The 14120-nt window shown below is 53.4% G+C and overlaps 4 protein-coding genes across 4 annotated transcripts; 1 reads left to right on the top strand and 3 right to left on the bottom strand.

Annotated features, from left to right (window-relative positions):
- Positions 1 to 206: 206 nt before the first annotated feature.
- NUU61_002701 (ATP-binding protein) lies at positions 207 to 2932 on the top strand (the record flags this gene model as incomplete). The annotated part of the gene is made up of 3 exons (XM_056653283.1): positions 207 to 1769; positions 1844 to 2443; positions 2510 to 2932. The coding sequence occupies 3 exons, from the start codon at positions 207 to 209 to the stop codon at positions 2930 to 2932; spliced, it is 2586 nt and encodes an 861-aa protein (XP_056514350.1).
- Positions 2933 to 3051: 119 nt separating this feature from the next.
- NUU61_002700 (Zn(II)2Cys6 transcription factor) lies at positions 3052 to 5512 on the bottom strand (the record flags this gene model as incomplete). The annotated part of the gene is made up of 4 exons (XM_056653282.1): positions 3052 to 3096; positions 3156 to 4056; positions 4119 to 4553; positions 4620 to 5512. 4 exons carry the CDS (start codon positions 5510 to 5512, stop codon positions 3052 to 3054), a joined length of 2274 nt encoding a protein of 757 aa, XP_056514349.1.
- Positions 5513 to 6957: 1445 nt separating this feature from the next.
- On the bottom strand, positions 6958 to 7638 carry NUU61_002699 (Zn(II)2Cys6 transcription factor domain-containing protein; the record flags this gene model as incomplete). The annotated part of the gene is made up of 2 exons (XM_056653281.1): positions 6958 to 7305; positions 7486 to 7638. The coding sequence occupies 2 exons, from the start codon at positions 7636 to 7638 to the stop codon at positions 6958 to 6960; spliced, it is 501 nt and encodes a 166-aa protein (XP_056514348.1).
- A 3765-nt stretch (positions 7639 to 11403) lies between these two features.
- Positions 11404 to 13762, bottom strand: NUU61_002698 (putative sister chromatid separation protein (Src1); the record flags this gene model as incomplete). Its single annotated transcript, XM_056653280.1, has 2 exons — positions 11404 to 12037; positions 12195 to 13762. The coding sequence occupies 2 exons, from the start codon at positions 13760 to 13762 to the stop codon at positions 11404 to 11406; spliced, it is 2202 nt and encodes a 733-aa protein (XP_056514347.1).
- Between the last annotated feature and the right edge of the window lie 358 nt (positions 13763 to 14120).

Raw genomic sequence — 14120 nt, 5'->3', positions numbered from 1 at the left:
GTTTTGGTCGTTTAGCCTCGTGAGGCTCAAGTTGACTAAAAATGCTCCGTAGTCGGCTTTTAAATCCCCCCACCTGCTGCCTGCAGCTGTTACCTCTTCTCCCTCCACCAAGCACCGGATCGAGTTGTCCAGTCGGTGTAGTCTATCCATTTTATCTGCGCTTTAGAGTTAAGTGAGGGTGATTGAGAAAAGAATCAGTGCCCAGCATGTCCAACGTGCCAAACCAGCCCCCGGCGGGACCACCCAACCCACCGGGCGACCCGGTCAACTCCCCAGACTCTGAGATCTACAACCCCAAAACAATCTCCGAGGACCGCAGCGCGGCGAGTTCAGACCCGCAGCGCAAGCTGCTGGCCCTGCGTGAAGCCGGCCACGGGACGCCAATGGCTCCCGCACCGCCGCATGACAATTCCGCACTGCAAGACTATCAAATGCAAATGATGCTGCTGGAGCAGCGAAACAAGCGACGCCTCATGATAGCCCGACAGGAGGAAGACCGGCTCGCGGGGCAATCGTCCTCGCCAGGGCCCAGCGATCAGTCCATTGTACAGGAGAACATCGATTCCGGTACGCCTGGCAACTCGGAATTCCCGTCGGCTGAGGCGTCTCGTCACGCATCAGCTGGCGGGCCTTTCGTATCAGAAACGGACCAGCTGCGCGCCCACGTTGCCTTGTTGCAGGACAAGGTGCGCCGGCTGGAAGCTCGCTCCGGCAACGTGGTGCCCTCGAGGCTTCAGGTTCTCTACCGCATCCAGAGCAACGACGACGACACCGACCATTGGACCGGCCCGTTCTTGGATCCCCCGGAAATAATCCATGGTCAGAAAGGCGCACTGCAGTTGCGATGCAATGCACCCCTGACGAACTTTGAGCTGTACCTCGCCGTCAACCCGGACATCTCGTTTGTGGTGTTCAAGAACTTCAGCAGAACCGTAGATCTCGACAGCTCTCGTCCCGAAAGTGCGGTTTCGGATTCTGCTGTGACCTCGCACAAGCCGCGGCCCATCAGTGAGACGGTTCGCCCGGTGTCCAACGATCTGAAGGCCGCCTTGCGAAAAATCTTGAACAACAACACCGAGTTCAAGGAAATCACTCATGCGTATAATCGGACGCAGGAGCTCGCTGCGCCGTATCTGTTCATCTACCACAGCCGTGGGAAATTACCCGACAGCCAACAGGGCCCGGTGACGCCGGCAGAGAAACAGCTGCATCTCTTCATCCAGTACGTAGAGGAAAGCCACGGCGCACATTACGCGGCCGCAGACGCCTTGTTCGACAGAAACAAGATTCGCCCGGAGTATGTGGATTACCTATTCAAGCCAGGCGATGTCCTGGTATCAAACAAAAACAACGAGCACACAGGATACGTTGCGGCGTCGTGGCCAACTCGAGACCAGATAAAACTTGGCGCACAGAAGTCGACATGGACGGTCAGAGGCTGGACGTGGAAATTCGATGGCGGCTTTCACAGGGAAGAGGAGACCCTCACGTTCCAGATACCTGATGCACGGGCTCCGAATCAGCGAGAAAAGCTCGATGACTTTGACCGAGAGCCGCAAAGCTTCTATCGCGCGCGAGCAGACCAAGGCGGTGACGTTGGTGAACAGCCGGATGAGATATCCATCACAGAGCTTACCGTGTTACCCATTAAATATGCGTCGGACGAGCTTGTCAACAAGCTGCGGCGGCGTGGAGATACCTTCTGGAAGATCCGCAAGCAAGGGTTTGTTTCATACCACGCCATCGAACAGGAAAGCTTCCAGGCTATGGTATGTTGTTCTGCAAATCACGCTCCATCAATATTCATTGGCATAGCACAAGCAAAGCTAACCACTGCCACCAGGCCGAGGATCGATACATGATTGACATGAAAACGTATAAGAGACTGCACCCCCATCCCTGGCCAAATGTGGCTTACCCCATAAACCAAAACGGCCCCGAGACTCTCACTGAGCAAGAAATGGACCGGGAACAGCCACCGGACGAGAAGTTCCGGTTACTGATGCCAACAAAAGTGATAGGATACAGTCTCCGGTTAAAGAAATGGTTTGATCTTGCCACGGACCGCATTTCGGATGTCACGTGGAACAAAGAGGCCTTCCAGAGCCTGGCGATCGACCCCAAATCGCGGGATCTAATCCAGGCCCTGGTTAGCAACCACCTCGAGTCTGAGTACTCGGCCGACCTGATTGCCGGTAAGGGCAACGGGCTGATCCTGCTGTTGCACGGCGGGCCCGGGACCGGCAAGACGCTGACAGCGGAGAGCGTGGCGGAGATTGCCGAGAAGCCTCTCTATCGAGTGACCTGCGGTGACGTGGGCACCAAGCCAGAAGAGGTGGAGACGTATCTGGAGTCGGTGCTGCATTTAGGCAAGATTTGGAATTGCGTGGTGCTGCTCGACGAGGCGGACGTGTTCCTGGAACAGCGCAGCCTCGAAGACCTGGTAGGAATTCCTCCCCCGATCTCGAGAAAGATTGTGAAAGAAATATTGCTGACTATACAATGAAAGCGTCGGAACGCACTGGTCTCTGTTTTCCTGCGCGCCCTGGAATACTACGACGGGATCCTGATCCTGACCAGCAACCGGGTCGGCACCTTCGACGAGGCATTCAAGTCGCGAATCCAGCTGGCGCTGCATTACCCCAGTCTCGGCGAGGAACAGCGCCTTATGATCTGGGAGACGTTCATCTCGCGCCTAGAATCTGTCGACGGCGAGGCGATTGACGTGGCCGATCTGCGGGCGCACCTGGACTTGCTCAAGAAAGAGAAGTTGAACGGTCGCCAGATCCGGAATGTCATCACCACCGCTCGCCAGTATGCGCGGTGGAAGAAGAACACTCTCACGTACGAATACCTCAAGGATGTTATCGACGTGTCGGGGCGGTTTGATACCTACCTTGACCGGCTTAATAGCGATGAGGTTCAAGATTAAGTGATCTGAGATATGATAAGTATACCGGTATGGTGATTTCGTAAATGAACGCGAGTTCTCAAGGAATGAATATAGGTGATATTTTGAAACACCCGTGGATCGCAACCATCCTGCTGGTCTCAGAATGTAAACGTGGATGGATCATTCGGGAAACTAGACAAAGCCTGTAGATAGAAGTTAGCAATGCAGAAACAATAACGAGTGGTTTCAGCTTCACTCTTACCCATGAGTCAAGTTGCGTCCACCAGATCGAACCCTCAAGGCTCTCAAGAAACCCTATATCATCGCCGCGATCGATGGGCGACTCACCCAGCTCAGCTGGCTGAAGGATACCGGGTATGGGAGGGAGAGCCATAGCACCAGGATCAAGAGCGAGGGGTCGATCAGGACCATTCGGCGAACCGGCATTCTGCGCCGCAGGGTCTTCAATGCCAAGCCGGACAGCACGCGCCTGTCCAGTCGCAGAAGCAGTATCGTCCGAGCCGATCTGGCGTCGAACCTCGCGGCGCAGCTCCTCAAGAATAATACTATACCGACGACTCGGACAGTTCTTGCGCGTAGCCTCCGCAAGATGCTGCTGGCAAGTCTCCGCCAGCGAGAAGAGGTAGCGCTGCTGCTGCCGGGCATCATCGGCATCATCCCCAGGACTCGGAGCCAGGGATTGGCGGTGTTGCTGGATAGTATGGATATAGACGACGAGGATAGCGCAGAAGGTCACGTAGTGCGTGAACCAGAACGACTGGATTAGAATGCCTTGCTGGGCCAAGCTGTCGACTAGGGTCATGACATCCTGGGCGGCCTCGATGCACTTCTGCACGTGCGTGCTGACTGTCGGGTGGTGCGGGATTGTCGGGCGCCGGCTGAGATCTGTAAAGTCGTTTAGAAGAAACGAGCGTGTTACGTGGATCATGGCGTGCGAGTAGGCTAGCTGCAGGACCTGGCTTTGGCGACAGAGCGGCGGGATTAAGCTCGAGGGTCGGACGCTGTTGAAGAGTGGGGGCACGCTCTCTTTCCATCTCTCTAGTTCTGAGGTGAGGCGCACGGCGGTTTCTAGGGCTGAGTCTCGAGAAAACGGGTTGATGCTGTATAGTTGCCGGGAGATGTCGCCTAGAATGCGACCAAGCCTGCGGCAATGGTTAGTGTTAATCATTGCATATCGAAAAGGATAGGGAAGGAAGAAACAAACCGGTAATGCAGGGCCGAAGCAATCATCATGCTATCTGCAGAGCCAGTGCGTCTTGCCGGATCCTCCTCCAACAGATCCTCGTCGTTCATCTCGTCCGGCAGCTCTTGATCGAGATCCTCGTCACGGAGCAGCCGAGACCGTCCAAACATGATGCTGAGGTATTTATCCAGGGTGTAGGCGCTCCAGAAGATTCGCTTGCGGAGTTCCAATTCAAGGTACGAGCATTCGTTCTTTGAGAGTTTGGCCGGCCACTTGCGGTGCAATCCAAGAGCTGTGACGACCTGCAGGGCGGTGCCAAACGAATACCAACATTCATTGGCGCGCGAAGATGACAGCAAGTACAGACATTGGCCGAGTCGAGCTTGAATAGTTTCAAGTCGCGGGGGACCTGATTCAAGGGACGACATGTACTTCGAAGCCGCGTACCATCGTTCACTATGGTGGCTTGTTTGAGTCAAAATGGAGCTCTTTCTTGACATTGGGTTTGACATGTTTACTTACCTTTTGCTCCGCTCGTCTACTGTCTCACCCGGCTGCAGCTCTTCATACAGCGTGCTCACAGCGAAGACCATCAGAACAATAGCCGTCCTAGCAACCATGTTCCCAACCGGCGGATTCGCAAGCGAGATATTGTTCCGATAGACATACTTGACCCATTCCTCGACACTCCCACGGTGCAAGAAGCGGTACGTCACAATAGAAAAGTCGAAGTAGATGCCCACAAGCTCCAAAGACTTGTCAAAGGACGGAAGCGTGAATTCAGCTTCCTGGTAGTCAGAGTATGGCTTATCGCCAAACATGAACACAGCCGTGTTCCGCGAGGACTCCCGCTGCAGCTCGTCGGGGATGTGAGTTGTCTCGTCCTGGTGCAGACGACTCCAGACCCGGTTGATGAACGACACACCGGACGCCGGGCCGAGATAATTGCCCTCGAAATCGGTGGACCCAGGCTCGGGCGATGTCCGGGGTGATGATACTGCAGGACGCTGGCGGAGGAGCGACTGATGCTGATCGTCCTGGGTCGAAGCCCTGATGCTGCGGGAACGAGGACTGTTGGACTGGCGAGCATCTCCGGATTCCCGACGCACAGCCGAAGTTGAGAAAGAGCGCGAGGATGCCGGTGGAGGTTCTGGCGGCAGTCCTCTGGAGTAGGCAGCGTTGTATTTGCAGGGCAGCGACAGCCGCGTACATCGCGTGCAGGGCAAGGTGCCGTTGCACCGCGTTTTCTTGAGTTTGCACGAGTCACAGGCTCGGGTGATTTTCTGACGGGCCGTGGCTGGTTTATTCGACAGCTCTGATGCCTTTCTCTTGCGACTGGCTACTGCATCGTCGTCTATCACGGCCCGCATTCCGGACCGCGTAGACCCTTGCGTGGCCACGCTTGTAGTTACCATGTCCAGGATCGGACCAATGCCAAGCAACACATGGAAAAAAATAAAAAAAAAACCCCCTTGGGCATAGGTTTTCCGTCTCGATGGCAAGTGGTGTGTGTGTGGAGGGGAGTCCTGGCAGTCAGAGGAGACAGGGCAGGATAAATATCCGAGATCTTTGGAGAGTGGAGTCCTCGGGCTAATTCCGGCCGCGGGGTTTTGGTCCACTCCCCGGATTTCCAGCGAAGGCGATAACATCGATCAACACTGCAAAGCATTGTTAGGTGGATTTCCATGGAAGGCAAAGACGAAGCAGTCGTTGAAAGAAGTTGAGGCTGCCAGAAGCGATACCAGAAAAACAAGACTTCTGGTAGAAGTATAAACTGTACGAAAGAGACCCCGCTAATACACTGAGATTTTTTTTTATCCAATTGTTTATCTTTTGCAATTAGGTATTTCTTTGCAAGAGTAAGCCTGGATAGGTCTGCGATACCGGAGGATCCAGGTCGGTAAAATGAGGACGGCCATTGTCCTTGCTACGGGCATGAACGGGAGGCCGAGATATCGGTGCCACAGCAAAGGGACCTAGCGACAGTGTGCCATACCTCTCACAGAGGGCGGTTTTGCCAACATCTCGGCCGCAAATAAAAAAGCCCGGACATCATGAGCCCGATCAGATTTCAATCGAGAGAGCCTTGGTGAACTTCATGGCAGGTGACATTGGAATCAAACATCTTCTGACAAGTGAACTTTTCCACCTCAGCCGAGGACCGCAAGAGCGGGGGTTTCCATCGAACCAAACCCGGCTTCACGGGCTCAAGGTTGAAGTCGCATTCTGGTATTCTGTGGACAGTTCATGACCACCTTGCGAGGACCAATCCGGCACCCGCGCCCAGGGGATAGAAATGCAAGACAAGAAAAAGAAGAGAACAGCAGTCGGCCCAGATGTGGTACTACCGGATAGTCTCGTATACCTGCGCAGAGGATCGGGGTCGTTTCGGGCCATTCTGGAGGGCTTGTCTTCTGGTAGCACACTGGTCCACAGACGGGGGCGCGTGAGAATATGCAAAAAGATAATACATGACTAGTGCCATCCTGGAAGGAAGAAAGAAAAAGAAAATTTGTTTGCAGGCTCTCAGTAGGAAGATTGCAAACGTCACCGTTGGCATACCAGGACGCACGAGTCAGTCAAGAATTCATGTTGACCTTGCCCGGGCGCTCCTGGCCAAGGATATAAAAGAGCAGAGCAGAGGAGAATGTGGAAATAGAGCAGGAACGGAACAGAAGATAATATTAAAAGAAAGGCAACAGGCTCTTAAACAACCAACCAGAGGTCATTGAAAAGAATTCGATGTCCGAATCTCGCTTGATGTGCGTGTAGTCCAATATGACTCCAGGGAAGATGCAGCAGCAGGATGGGGATCTGTTCCCACCCTCGAAAGAAAAACAAGTCCTTTTCCCTTTTTCTCTTAGCGCGGATCAAAGAAATTGCCCATGGCTCTGCTCATGATATTCGGGTCCATCTCGGGGTTCTGGGCGTCCGGGACGGGAGGGTTGGGGATTTGAGCTAACAGGTGGGAGACGGTGGCGCGGATGTCGTCCTGCGAGGCGCCGGACCGGATGGTATGGAGGAGATGTTCGATGCCTGGGTAAGTACTATATCGAAGCACAGCCAGCATCTGATCCACGAAATCTCGGAGACCCATCAGCTCTTCCTGGGTTCTTCGGGCTGATGCTTTGCGGCGTCTGTCGGAGGATTCATCGAAGACGCATTCGCGGCCATGAGCCAGACATTCTGTACAAGGAACTCCGCTGCACTGGATTGGTGAAAAGAAAGCAACCAAGCATGGAAAACAAACGGTCAGAAACTATCTCGGCAATGAAATTGAGGTGGAGGGGGTGGGGGTTCAGAACACCCTGGTGGGGGAGGGAAAGAGAGAGAGAGAGAGAGAGAGGAAGATTGAGTGTGAGGGGTAGATGGGAGTGTTTGTATATACCCTTGTCCGACGTCGTTGGCACTCTTTGCAGGCCGTCGAAGCCCTTCTCATGCGACCATCCTCTGGTGGTGGCCCTGAATTTGAACCTCCATTGCCCCCTGGTGCCAGACGAGGGGCAATGGGCCTGAAAGGCATTGTCCCTTGGTCGCCCATGCCCGGAGCTGCATAAAGCACCACAGGCAGGGAAAAGAACAAAAATAGAAAGGAAGCGAAAGAAAGTGGGCAAAGCAGATCAAAAAGCTGGATCCCCCAGCGGAGCCTCTATTCGAGTAGCCACTATGTGGAAAGCTATTATTTTTTTGGTTCAATGCAAATCACTTCGAGGGGAGCCTACGAGAGAATAGGTAGTCTGGGACGCTAGTCACGTCAATGAATTCTGCACGCCCTGCCGAGACCGAGCAGAGAGAAGGTGGAGCAGAGAAAGATCGCGAGAAAAGAAGGAGAGAGAGGGGGCGGGCAAGGATTGAGAGAGAGCTGCGTGGGTGGCGCAGAAGGTGGGCCTGGCACTGACATTCCTCGAAAAAAATCAAATGTAGATTTCGTGTTGGGTTGCTGATGATATTATACTATTATATCATTCTCTGATTAAATTATCCTGTTCTTCTGCGCTTGACTATTTGCCATTTCTCATTTTATCCATTTTGGTCGATCTATTGGAGTACGTGGAAGGTCTGGAGTGATTTCCATGGCAAAAGAAAAAGCAAGAATCCCATGAATTGGCACCTCCAACAACTAATCCCATGGAGAAGCAAGCCTCGGTGATAGCTTGTATACCCTGTATACATCCATTCCAGTCTATTTCTTTCCTCGGACATCAAAGTGGAGCCCGAACGTAGGCACGAGAGATCGATAATCGGGATTTCCTAAGAAGAAAAAAATATTAAATAATAAAATCATGGCACCAGATTAGCTCTGATTTACCTCGAGATCATGACTCATACTGTGATCAGCCCAACCCAACTGTCATCAGGCAAAAGGCCCAAAGATCATGAAGGTGGACAAAAAGAAACAGGAAGGATTGGCTCGGATATTTGTTCCGGCAGAACTGATAGGCTGTAGCCGGTACCGCCATTGAGGTATTCACGCTCGATAATCTCCACAACCCACCAGGGCCCCAATATCGATTGGTCGACCTAAGAGCTTCTCACTTTGTCGTCCCGAGGCTGCCCCCCCGCCCCGCTGCTTCGACTGTGGTTTAGTTGGATAGTGTACTGGTAATCGCGTCATTTCACTTGCTGTCAGTGATAATGGTTAACAGTAGTGAACAACTTCAATATACGATCCCTCTCATTCAGGTTGCAGCACAAGATATACTCATATAAACCCATCCCTGGTGGATGATCATGCCGCGGGCCCCGCCGTACCGGGAAAACCTTGACAGGTTAACCGCTGCATTGCAATCCCCATTATCTGCATACCCGGCGCGCACGGCACTAGGGATGAAAAGGGGGGTCCCTCTCCAATGGACAGTGCAGCTAGGCGAGAGTCTGGACAATCTCCATCTGCAGCCCCCTTTCTCCTCTTTGGAGATTTTGCCACCGGGCTAGACGATGAGAATCGCATGCAGAGAGACGAGAGACGAGAGACTCTGTGCGAAGCATCCATGCCCGACTGCTTGATCTCCATATTGGTGAAGTATCTCAACTGAGCACCGGAGACAGAAAACAGTAGTATAGGGGTGTCTTAAAGACATATAAACAGAAAACACCCAGCAGGCTGGTATGTTAGGTGGACACCATGCCCTCGGGGGCCTGACTTGGGCTACGCACAGCTTCTCCGCTCTCTCTCGTTGGCCGGATACTTGCTCCGATGGAGTTTGGCGAATGGAGGAGAGAAGAGAAAGAGAGGGAGAGAGAGGGGGGGCCAAGAGACAGTCGCCACTGAGTCGCCACCGAGTGCTCCAACGTGTTTGAAAGGGTGGAATTATCCGACAATCTACCGGGGACTGGGCTCTTCTCAACGCGGATGGACATGTGGTCTATCAAAGTTTTTCTGCTCATCCTTTGCCCTGCGCGGGACACTCAATATGCTCCAACCTTGGGGGTGATTTTTAGTAATCATATCAAATAGTGTAACCGATCAGGGTGTAAATGTAAATATTTGGAATATGCTATCTAAAATATCAAGACCCAAAAGAATAGCGGCATGTCTCTGAATATGGTCTCAATTGTTTACCAAACTACTGTACCTCCCCGGGTTTAGTTCCTGAACAGTAAAATAGTAATACCAAGTACCGGAGCCCAGTGGATCCCTTCTGAGGGCTCTGAGTGGTGTCGGCGATGGGTTCCATGTCTCCAAGAAAAAAAAAAATCTCGATTCCACCTTTCAGAGATGTGGTGAAGTCCAAAGGGGAACGTGCATCTGCCAACCTTAGGGTAAGTTAGCGCCCAAGCTTGACAAGTTGATCCCCCAAAGCTTTCTCTCTTTGAGATACTGTTTGCCGGACAGCTTCGAGAAGCATGCCTTTTGGGGTCAGGGTAAGCATACACATCAAAAAACGTACAGCTTCAGAAACACAAGATCTTAGGGTTAGGGTTAGATGGTTATAGTACTGAGTAGTACAAAAACAGGGATTAGCAGCGACCCATGTCTACCTAACGAACCTCTATACATACAATTTTCTCTAGGGCAATAGTATCTTGAGTCATGCAAAGCAGTAAAAAAAAATAAAAAGAATGGGCAGATCGATGTCAGTGTATCCTAATCACAGATTCCTCTCCGAGTCACACACACACACACACACACAGAGAGAGAGAGAGAGAGAGAGAGAGAAAGACAGATGCAACCCCAACCAACACCAATTAGTCCAGCCCGCAGCTTTGTTCCGTTGATCGTCGTTTCTCGCCACCAGCTCTGCCTACGTGGTTCCGGCGGATCGCAGCTCAAGCCTGGATCCGCGGGATCGGCCATCGAGGGGAGACATACATACAGTAGCCAAACAGATTCTCTTTGTTGAGGTGAATTACTATAAGCAGCTTTAGGTGGGTGGCGAATGTCAAGGATGAGGGGGCGGGGCATGGAAGAAGCGGTCAAATATGCCCAGTGCCTCGGGTGGTTGTGGTAGAGACTAGAGATTAGGGCTTACGGTCATAGCTATCCTTGTTGATAGATATTGGACAAAAGAAAAAGAAGAAGAAGAAGAAGAAGAAGAAAAACAATTACCAAATACTATAGCTGTAGATAACGAATGAATAAAAAGAAGAGAAATAAAAGAAACGAGAGAATGTAGGTTTGCCTACGACAACCCCAAGAAGTATACAACCATTACTGGATAGTTCGCCCGACAATCAATGCTCGGTTCGAGGATGACCCCTGTCAATATACATGTACGGTTGATAGCCACTATTTCCTCACTCTCTCCAATCTTTTTCACAAAGAGCGAATCCTACCACACTCAGCCTTTGACACACCCTGGCCCAAGTTGTCGATCCCCGTCCCCGACGACGATCCTCGCGGCACGCAGACCCAAAACTGATGAATTCGATCTCACAACAACACACAGCATGCATGCATCTTTCCCATGCACGATGCATGTAGGGCCCGAGATTCGGACGAGAATGCCGGGTTTCTGGATCGCACCTGAAGCGATTTGAGTCGAGTTTGTCGATCATCGTACATAGACGGGGAATCCATCCATCCATTTCTTTGGGGGCGCTACAGGAGAAAACAACACACGACCAGAACGGGGAAAAAGAAATTATAAAGGAAGAAAGGATTGTAAAACCAAGTAAATCAAGTTCTGACAAGGGTATTGCACATGAAGAAGAATGGATATAGACAGGGATAGAAATATGTACAGAGACCAAAGGAGAAAGAGCAAGACGGCAAAGGCATGGCATATCTCATACCTGAGAGCTAAGGGAAGGATATCAAAGCAAAAGCAAGTCCCAAGTCCAACCCCCAACGATCCCAGGCGCATCAGTAAATCGGACGTCCCTCGTCCCAGCGACGAGACTGTCTCGGGCTGGTAGCAGGGTCGGGCTTAGTGTCGTCGGCAGTCATATACTCCAGGGCCCCGGGACTCGAGGGAGAAGGCAGAGAGAATCGAGCACTGTCGCGGCGCGCACTACCCTCAAGATCGGCGCTAGTGCCGCCAACACTGCCAATACCGCCGATCCACTCCCAGACCCGGGCGACGTCGCCGCTGCGGCCTTCACGGACGGCGGCGCGCACATTAGCGTTGCCCTCGACGACGCGGCGGACGCGGCGCCAGAGCTCCTCGCGTCGCTTGCCCTGGAGCTCGAAGCGCAGGACGTCGTCGCGGAGCTGGCCGATGGGGATGTACGGCTCTCGGGCGCCGTTGCGGGCATGCAGGGCGGCCTGCGTGGCGAGCCGGTCGAGAGTCGTGGCAACGAGCTCGGGCACGCGGGCGATGTCTGAGCGGCGGGCACGTACACGGGCCCGAGCATACACAAGGGCGGCGGCAGTCAGAATTAGAAGTGAAAGAGGGAGTCGATACGCGAGGAGAGCGAGTCGAACGTATCGGCGGACGGCGCAGGTGAGGGGGAGTCGGGCGATGGAGGTGGAACTGAGGACGAGGACGGCGGATGGTCTGTGATTGCCAGGGCGTCTCTGTTAGTTCCGGTACACAATGTCAGAACCAAGAATCTTAAAGAAAATTCGCTGCTGAACGCCAAGTCCAGAGCCATAAGCGTAACCAAGGAGATACGGAAATGTCCAAAGGACGAAGAGGATGAGAGATCACTTACTGCTGGACTTTGCTGACGACCTCGTCCTTGTCAATAACCTCGCCGATGGCACCTTTCCAGAGATCCTCGAATTCGCTGTCACTCATGCCCTTGCGACGTCTCTTTGCAACCTCTTCCTTCAGGTCTGGTTCGCTGATATCAGGGGAGCGAGCATCTTTCCCATCTTTCTTCAGCTGCCCGCATTCCCACTTAGCACGCCGGCTTCGAAGTTCTTCCACTGCTTTATCTGCAACAGCCTTCACACGACGAGCCTTCTCGCTGTCGGGTTCACAGGTCGGTGGCAGGGGAACCAGACCACCAACGGCAAGAGGGTGGGGCTTGAGAATAAAGTCATGCTCGCAACGAGCCTCGAACTCCGGGTAACAAAAGGCATGGGGTGGACACGGCTCGCACCGCGGCTCGAGGACGTTGGCCCACTCGGGTACTTTCGTCTCAGCCAACGACCAGGTGGGCTTGCCCAGACCACAGAACCCAATCTCGATCTTCTCCTTGCGCCACCAGGCGCCAAAACTTCCGAATATAGAGAGGATTACCAGCCAAGGAGCAATGCGGCCAAAAGCACTGGGCTTCTGCGGCCGTCGTCGTACTGTAGTTTCCGGCGCGTAGTGCTCGCTCTCCAGGGCAAGCTGCTCTTCCGGAGTGAACTCCTCGCCAGCAATATCACTCTCGTCGTCTTCATGATCGTCATCGGATTCTTCTTCTGGTTCCTCCTTGGTGGGCCTCAGCTTAGAGGCAAAGTCAAACGAGTCTCTCGCAGGAGCCTTGTATCCATCATCTTGCCTGACGCTGGTAGGAGTAGCCGACTTGCGCGATCGTAACCCTCTCTTCAAAGCCGGGCTCTCAGTCGACAACCGCGACCCGCTCTTGCGCTTCCCATCATGGCTAGCAGCTCTACTCCCCGGGAACTCAGAGGGACTACCACTCTGGAAGGGATTGTCGTAGGTGAAAACACTTTCATCCCGGGATTCTGTCTTGGTCGATGGCGTGTATTCTTCGACCTCAGTCGATGGGAGCACCTCACTGCGCCGCAGCTTTCGAGAGGTAGACTTCCGCGCCGTGGATCCAACAGCCGCAACGGGCGTTGCGGCCAAATCATCACCGGTTTCCGTATCCGAGGCACGCGGGTGCTTGCCCACCGATCGCGCCACGCTCCGCCGTTTCGAGGCCGTAGCGGGTGTAGCAGGAGCATGGCTGTCATCCGTGTCGGCAGTCGAGGCTCGAGTACTGCGTCTAGTCCCCGTGCGTCGCGGCCCCGTCGACGAGGACACCGTCGAGGGTGTGGCGGGCGGAGGAGGCATGGACTCGCGATCGTCCGCGTCACTCGCAACGGACGTCGCTCGACTTCCCATATCCGTGATACCCGCGCTCGTCCTCCTGACCCGTTCGCGGTCCCGTAGAAGCTTCCGCGCCTGGGGGAGAACCTCGTCTTGCAGGATGCCGATCAGCTGAGCCTTCTTGGCTGAGGCAGGGTACGGCACATCGTGGTTGACGAGAATAGAGCGCAAGCGAGGGACGGTGAGGGAATTGAGGTCGAAGTCTGGATTCAAATAATCCAGTTCGTCGGCCATGTTGTAATGTATTGTTGCAGGTTTTCCTGGGTTGCGGTGGAAAATTTAACCTTGCCAACACACGCACACCGCGCGACCGAGATCGTCACCGCAAGGTTTGGCGACAAGGTCCTGAAGAGAAGTGGTATCAGGATCTTCTGCGCAAAGTATCCAGTTCGGTTTTAAAATGACGGGGATGAGCGATGATCACGCCTTTCTTTCGGCCTCTGCTTGGAGAAAACCTGGGTGATTGTTTTTTCTCACTTCCTACTTAACCGGGGCAAGTTGGTCAAGTCGGTAGCCAGGGCAACAGGCGGGGCGAGGGATCCGAATAATAAGGCCAACCCAGTCTATAGGCCGAATAAGAAGGAAATGGACA

This window comes from Penicillium alfredii (genome assembly GCF_028826965.1).
Source record: "Penicillium alfredii strain IBT 34128 chromosome Unknown utg000004l_segment0_segment0, whole genome shotgun sequence".
NCBI lineage: Eukaryota > Fungi > Ascomycota > Eurotiomycetes > Eurotiales > Aspergillaceae > Penicillium > Penicillium alfredii.
Note: the sequence above shows the minus strand (reverse complement) of the source record. Positions and strands in the feature narration are given on the sequence as shown.